At 44.8% G+C, this 8,101-nt stretch overlaps 1 protein-coding gene across 1 annotated transcript in view; it reads left to right on the forward strand.

Moving 5' to 3' along the window:
- The window catches only part of LOC146869512 (E3 ubiquitin-protein ligase TRIM38-like), an 80,888-nt gene extending 73,446 nt beyond the window's left edge, over positions 1-7,442 (forward strand). Inside the window, exon 6 of the mRNA XM_085637324.1 lies at positions 7,330-7,442. Coding sequence (XP_085493450.1) covers positions 7,330-7,442 — 113 coding nt within the window. The remainder of the gene's footprint in view (positions 1-7,329) is intronic.
- The last annotated feature ends 659 nt before the right edge of the window (positions 7,443-8,101 follow it).

Raw genomic sequence — 8,101 nt, forward strand, 5'->3', positions numbered from 1 at the left:
CAGAGATGAAATCATTAGATGAGGATAAAATGTGGAGCAAGAGAACCTTTTAATACTTGTATTCTGCACTTTTATGGTTCAACGAACCGAAATAAAGTTACTTGCTGCTGATTAACTTATTGAAATAATTCTAGGTGTCACACTACTTAACCTACCTACACTAACATTTCTTTCAGCATAATGCCAAAACTATTGGAAAATCATTCATAGGACAAAAGGAGCATTTCAAGAAGGCAACAATAAGAGAAATGGCGTAGCTGAGAGAAACCATCATCAGATAGCTTTGGGACTTCATAGCATTTTGGTAGAAGTAATTTTAACGAAACTATTGGAGACAAAAAACAGATTTTAATAAAAAGTACTTTTGCATTCTGTGCTTTCATGTCCAGTTCCGATTCCGAGATTTTTCCTAGAAAGACACACATTTTGGCTGACAAATGCAAAATGGCAAATTTATACTTTTCAGCCTCGGGGTGAGCGCGCACAAGCCTTTCCGAAGGAGGGCAGTGTCTTTGGAGTATTCCTGGAAAATGTTGACCTTCACTCCTTCCCACAGGATCTGTTTGTTATATCACAAATAGTCCAAAAAGTTTCTACCTGTTGGTATCGGAGGACTTTGTATACAATGGTCCTTGGAATTTTGAGACTTAGGAGTTGACAGTGTGTGGGCTACTTCACGTTCAAAGTCATTTTTTACGTTGATTATTAGTGCCTTCGGGAACCACATTTCGAGAAATTCCACGCTTGATTTAGGGTCCTCTTTAAACACCACAAGCAGCTGCGAACTTCCAACTCAGCTAAGTCTCTTTGACGAGATAAACATAAGGATTTAGACAAAGCAATTACTCTTTTCTTATTTTTGCTTCTGAGTATCCAACATTGTATATTCTGATTTCAGCTTCTGAGCTTCTTCCTGGTGGATCCCTGTTATGTCAGACTGCATTATTTCCGAGTTTGCCTTGGTGTTGTGTGCGAGATCATTCACTTTCAAATGGTTTTTGAGACTCACTGTGATGGTGCTGTTGATGTCTGTTTTAGTCTTCAATCGGCTTCTGTGGATAATGCTGTGATTGGATCTAATATTGCAGGTGGGGAGTGGGATTACAATACCTACAGAAATGGCTGGCTTGTGCTCTGCTGAGAAATGCATGCTAAATGTGCAATAGCCCTTTACTATTTAAGTAACATCCAGTGTTGTCCTTGTTTAATCCTGCCCCAGGACTGAAAGATTGTTCCCTAAAAGCATCAACAGGAGTGGCTTCGTTACTAATGTTCCTAGATGTTGAAGCCTGTTTTGCAGAGCTCAGGACTATCCACGCAAAGGATGCTTTTAAAAAGATACAATCCGATTTATAGAAAATGCAAACTCACGATATTTCAGTATGCTCTCAATTTTAGTCTTTGGAGTTATCTTGATGATGGCAGGTAAATGTATGTTGTTTCTTCAGCAGTTCGTAGACAATCCGTTGCCATTTTGTAAAGAAGATTTTGTAGAGAATGTTGAATGTCATAATGAATCAGCAGCAGCCAAGAATCCAGTGTCACCTTGATGTACACAGACAAAAACAAGCATCTGCAATGCAATAGGTCTCGCATTTACGCGAGTTTGAGCTATTGGCATTGTAAATGACAATGCCTTTTATTTATGTTTTGGTTTTTGAAACATAAATGAAACACATTGTCATTTACAATGCTAATAGCTTAAACTCCCGTAAATTCGAGACCTATTGCATTGCAAATGCTTGTTTACATTTTGGTGTTCGGCCCCTTTGACAATGTCAGAAGGTCTGCTTTACTTAGAATAACACCCTTTAAATTGTTGCATGACATAGTCTGCTATGTGCAGCGGAAAGGGGTTAGGCACAGGGCCTAACCACACACCGTGCACGTTGAGAGACATCTTACTTTACTTGAAAAGATTAGAATTCACTGACAAAAACAAAGGGTTAAGTCACATTATATTTACGAATTGTAATAATATCTTTCTCTATGTAAAAAAAAAAAAAAAAAAGCCTTAAAAATTAAGTAGAAAACCCAAAGATTAAAGGGACGTTATAGCTAGGTGAAAATATCAGTTAACAGCTACCGTTTTAAACTAACAAAACCACTAAAATCCACAAGTTATATTTAGCCTAAATACATTTAACTTGTGCTGTAATGTAAGAATAAATTGCACCCTCGCCAAGCATCTCTATTTACCTCACATATTGCATTACTCATGACATGACCTGCGACATTATTGATAGTTTCACTGCAACATCTGAATTTACATCATGTATGACCGTACTGTGCGGGCCTGGAAGCAGCAAGCTACTCCCCTCCCCCATTCACGTGTGGTGGGGTAAAATGTGGAACATATGGAGGCACTTCACAAATTAAGAGCAACTATAGATGAGGGATCAAACACATTGAATCTTAAAATCTGTATGAAGAGGGACAGAATGGCAGATGCAAACTCGACTCTGGTTCCCGAATAGATTTAAAACGCGAAATTGAACACAATGTGATCACCATCAACTGGGGCAGCAGAAGGACAATAAAGGTTGTTAACCCAGGAACCTATGTAAGGGGTGTACTATACGAAGTCTTGCATTTCAACAAGTATTTTACGTTGATGTGAAACAAACTTATAGTCCGCATAGCAACATGTCTCTGGTAACAGTAGCTTGAATTTTACAAATAAAGTTGTTAAACGGTGACTGTATTTAAAGTCCAATCAATATCAAGAAATGGAAAAAAAATCAAGTAATTTATTTGATTAAAAGGTGTACCTTTGCCACGCATTAAAGGCATTTCCTGCATAGTCGCGTCAGAGAAGGAGGTGGCCTTAGCTTGTGATAGTTAGGATGGTGTTGTCTTGTACTTTGGTACACACTGTTGAGTGCATTACATGGAAGCAATAAAATATTTAGCATCTTCTTGCTTCAAAGTTGTCTTGGGTTCGTTATTCATGCACATTCATCTTTCACACAGCATCCCAAATTGTATTTGATTGAACATTGTGGCATAATATTGAATACAGATTAAATCAGAAAAAGGAAGTTGTACGGACGCGTCTAAGAAGCAGACCGTCATTGAGTGGGAAGGCTACCATTATTCCTCTTCTTGTGCAGGAACTGGCCAAGAAATTGTGAGGCTCACCACTCCACGCTACATAAAGCATAAGTGGAAATCTGCCCTCTAGCTCAGTAAACCGCTGTATGGCGCATTGCTTGGCCAGAACCAGGAGTGACTGGTGACCTTTCAGAGTGATGGGGCGCTGGGGCGAAAGAAGTGCCCACCACCTGCAAAAAACAAAAACAGATTTTCCCTCCTTAGGAACCCAAGCTAAAAAAAACTCTCTCAAATGGCCAAATAAAAACAACCCCTCCCTCCAAAATAAAACAAACAGTACATGCATTGCTCATTATATTAATTAAATACAACAAAATTGTTCTTCCCATGAACTCCACGCCCTATTCGCTGTCCATCTGAAGACTGTGGAAAGGACCCTCCAACCAATCCAGAAGCTGCTCTCATGCTGCACGAGAGCAGCGCCAGGATTGGATGGAGCGGGTTGGCCTCGCGCTCCTTCAGGCACTAGAGGCCTGTGCTTGGTCTACATTCAGCTTTGTAAAACACTCACCTGTCCTCATAAAGAAACCCCCGCTGGACAGCGCTCCGGCTTACTGTCAGCATTTCAGAGCTATACTGGTCAGTAGTAAAACGTTTATTCTTCTGAAGCTGCATACCGTACAGTCAGATTATGATCCATAATCTCTTGTCATTGAGCTGACTGAATCTGAATTCTCAAACTGTAAACATTTCTTTACTCTTGGGACCAAAACTCACAGCTGAATCTGGGGTAAACGTGAATTCCCAAAAACATCTCTGTAATTAAGTGCCAAACCCGTTGTGCCCAGGGAACCTCTTTCTTTAGACACTTGGGTCATCGTGTCGCGTGGCCCTTTAGTTCGAATGGGAGCGGCCCCATCAGGATTTCAAGATCGGTGTCAATTCCCTGGATCCGTTATCTTTTCGACCGACCAATGAGCTGAAAGGTGAGATTGAGGACTCACCAGGGGCATTTGGTATGGAAGGACACATTCCATTGTTAATTTATTAATCTATGTAAAACTGGTAATTCCCACACCCCCACCAGAGTTAGTGATTACCCCTGGCATGGGTAACTCTTGGGGGGGTCAGGGGGGGAGGAGTACTAGGTCTGATACCTGGACACTCATAGTGAGCCTCAACAAAGGTAGTAAACAAGTCCAGTACCAATAACCCTTTGCTCAGACATTTTTACTCCTGCTGCGCATTCAACCTGTCCTCTATGTCTACCTACCAATCTTTCAGGATACTGCCCCCTTCTTGTAACAGTAACTTCTCAATCAGCACTGCTCAAACGATGAGGTGGTCCCACCACTACGGACCAGCAAAATGGCAGCCTACGCCCTCGCCATAAAGAGCACGGTGGGCGCAGTGGGTAGGTGTAGGAAGGTGGATATCTGACTATGGTTACCCCCAACTTTTTGCCTAGTGTCTAGCTGGTTTTTCGACTTAGTTGGCCTGAGATCCTGCCATTCAGGATCTCAGCCTATCTGCTCTCTCTTTAAAATGGACTCCATGTACCCTAGGTACATAACCAATTGGAATTGGATCACCCTGTGAGCCCCCTGTACCAGTGTACACTAGGTACCCAGGGCATTGGTGTTTCTAAGGCCTACCAGGGGCTGAAGCATGTATTGTGCCACCCCTGGCCTGGCCTAACAATTTGACACAACTGGCTGATCACTCAGCTGGGGTAAGTTGGTGTAACCACCTCTTACGTAGGTGTAGTATACCTATACCTAACCTTAAATGGGACACATGTTAACCTATAAGTCACTCCTATGGCAGGCCTTAACAATCCTGAAGGCAGAGTGCTTGGTTCCATGTGAGATAGTGCTCTGGCATGAGCTGAGCCTGTCTGCAGTGGTCGAAACAACTTCCTTCTACCGTTTCCAGATATCGTCATACCATATACTCTTGAGTGCATTATGAACCTCGCGGTTAAATGCTATCTTTGGTTTGGCTTTATCAAAACATGTCGAGTAAGGTGTCATACGAATTGGAATACTAACCCCTCGCCAGTTCTGGCGACGGGGTTAGCATTCCACCCTTCTAGAGGGACACGACATGTACAGATCCTGAAATCCGGGTAAAATCAGACATAGCCTCAGCTTCACAAAATGGACGCTGCCACCACCGACACAAGTCTGCCCTCCTGCTGCTGGGAGTCCTTCCAGCTTGGGAGACGTGGACAAAGGGTTTCCTGCCAGGGGAGGTGCGAGCACCACCCCAGACAGGATTTTGTGTATTGGTCAGGTAGGGCTTGAATAGAATCAGACATGCCTGAGACTCACAAGGAGCCTCGGTGCATATGCCAGTTCAAACCGGTCCTGGGGCACACCAGCCCCGGACCTGGGGCGAGCTGGACAAAGGATTGGGGGTGTAACCACCCCCCTTCCTGGTCCCACCCTTAGGGAGGGACCTAGCAGGTAGTCCGGCCCCTAGAATCCGCTTAAAGGTAGGAGCTGTGTCCTAAGACTTCAGACATCCTGGAATCAACTTGAAACTAAGAAGAAGACGGGAACTTCGACGTTCTGCTGCACAAAAGACTGGAGGAAATCTCCCCTGTGGTCAGGGAGTGACCATCTTGCTAACGCAAGCACCATCCAGCGAGTCGACGTCTGCTTTGCCGCCGCCTCCTGCCGGAGCCCGAGCCCAGAGCCCAACAAGAACTAGACCTCCAGACCTCTCGCAGCCCGATCCTCAGTCCCTGCAAAGAAGGAACCCGTGGAGGCACCGAGACACATGGAGCCAGCCATCTTGAAAGACACTCGACAAGCTGCAAGCGCGACGACAGAGGCTCCCTCCGAGTTGTGCTTTGGGTCCTGAGAAGCCCAACATCCGAGCAGCATCTGCACCAAAGGTGAGCCCTCCAGCATCTCCACAATCTGCGTGGGGCCCCTCTGCACTTCGCGACTCGACGCGCCTGCCCGGTCCCTGGCCCGTTGGCTAGTGGCCATTTTGGCGAACCTAATTGAAAACTACGACGCTGGTCTGGTTGCTCCAGACTGGCCCCTGCTGCCCTCCCAAGGAGCAGCCCCTCTGACCTTGCTGGTCAGAACCACAAGCTTTCTTCGATTCCTGCGACTCCTGCTTTTGCCAAGGCTTGTTTGCTTCCTTTGAGTCGCCGACACTGCCGACAGCGAGAACCTGCATGGGACAGCTCGTGAACCGACTCCTGGATGTCGTCGACCTTCAGGGACCACGTGGCTGCAGAGACAGGCTACACCTCTTCACCTGTTTGCACCCGACATCGCCTGGTACCTACCTGGTGCCACGCCGGTCACTGGCTAGTGACTGTGAACACTGTCTACTCTGCTTTCAGGTCTTCTACACTTCCGATCCACCCTTGGATCCACCGCATCTCTTCTGGACCGACCGCCTGCAGCATCTTTGTCATCAGGCTCCATTGAACAGATAGACGAAACCCGACGCACTTCGAGACCTATGCACCCACTTCCTGTGGGTGAGGTAAAGCTGGCACTCCGGTGCACAAGTGTAGAGTAACATCTCTAATGTCTAGATCTGAAGTCTTGATTTCGTAGTTCAACCAGAAGACCCTTTTAGCAGTAACTTTTGAACTTTTACGCACCCATTGAAAACCTATGGGAGCCCACGTGTAACTTTCCTCACTGCACATGCGACCCGTGGACCTCCTGGTCACTAACTGAAGTTAGCTCCTTGTAGGCCCAGCGATTCTAGAGGCCCTAGGCCTTCTTTCTTTCCTAGTCGTGGTACTTATACCACTATTTTAGTATATGGTTTGATCGGCCACCAGGGCCTATCCATATAAAGTGCAACTTCTGTATATTGTAATACTTTCTTGTTTAACGATTTGATGAAGATCCTTCGCCCCCTTTTTTTACTAGTTTGAGTTTCGCAGACGCAGACCAAAACCTAGAAAACTCTGTAATCAAATTATTTCCAGAGAGTAATGTTGACATCTCCCAGACTCCAGTGGAAAGCGCAAAGAAGGCTTCCGAATGTATATATGATATACTTCTACTTCCTAGACCCAAGAAAAAAACAGTTACTCCGAAGAGGCCTGTGAAAAGAACAGACGCAGCTCAGCCCCTGGCGAAGGAACCTGTAGAAGTCACCCAGAGAACCTTCTGCGGTGCCCTCACCCCCTCCACCAGAATAATTAAAAGTTGAAACGTGCCCCACTCATCCACTGATAGTTCTACTACAAATTTTGTGGAATCAGATGTGAAATATCCATTATTTTCTTTTAAGAAGTTGCCAAAAAGCCATGGATATCCCAAGCCGTTTTGAAGGACGACTCCTCGTCTGCCAGGTTCAGCTCTTACTCCATGGGGGTGTTTAAGCTGGTGTTTACAGTCACTTAAAAACTGTTTGACCTGGCATTCTGCCTTTCCTCGCAAGGCTTATACCTTCACCTCTAACGTGCATATCCTTTCATTTTCACATTCTGGTTTTTCGAAATATATTCTCAGTCTGGTGGCAATGGAGAATTTAAAATGGCACAGACCTATCAATTTGGGCAATTAATCTGTTCCTCAGATTATCAAATGTATATGCATTCCCTTATAAAGCAGAGTTATCATTCGGGCTCAGATAGCACCATATGCTTTAGGTTCCATTGACATGGAATGTTCAGTCCTCTGACAGCAGGTAGACAGCAATGTCTTACTAATCTATAGATCTTGACCAGGAAACGGGAAATCATTTCCAAACACACAGGCAAGTGTCCTCAGGAACCAATTAAATGATACTAGTGTGGTCCTGGTTACCAGTTGGGCAGAGTGGGATTACCAGATGCATTTCTGGCTGAATGATGCAGTGTGGTAAGTGTTCCTGACTCGAATTTACCAGGTATATGAACACTAGCCCTGGTTCTATCATGTGGTAATGTTGCACTGTGAAATTGCTCGAGGCTTTGGCTACCAGGCCTTGCCATTTTTTTCTTTCTTAAAGCGTGGTGAATACACACTCCGTACACCCCACCCAGAAGCCCCCAAATATATTTACCATCTGCTCAGAGCAG

The sequence above is a fragment of the Triturus cristatus genome, chromosome 1_1 (genome assembly GCF_964204655.1).
Source record: "Triturus cristatus chromosome 1_1, aTriCri1.1, whole genome shotgun sequence".
Taxonomy (NCBI): Eukaryota; Metazoa; Chordata; class Amphibia; order Caudata; family Salamandridae; genus Triturus; species Triturus cristatus.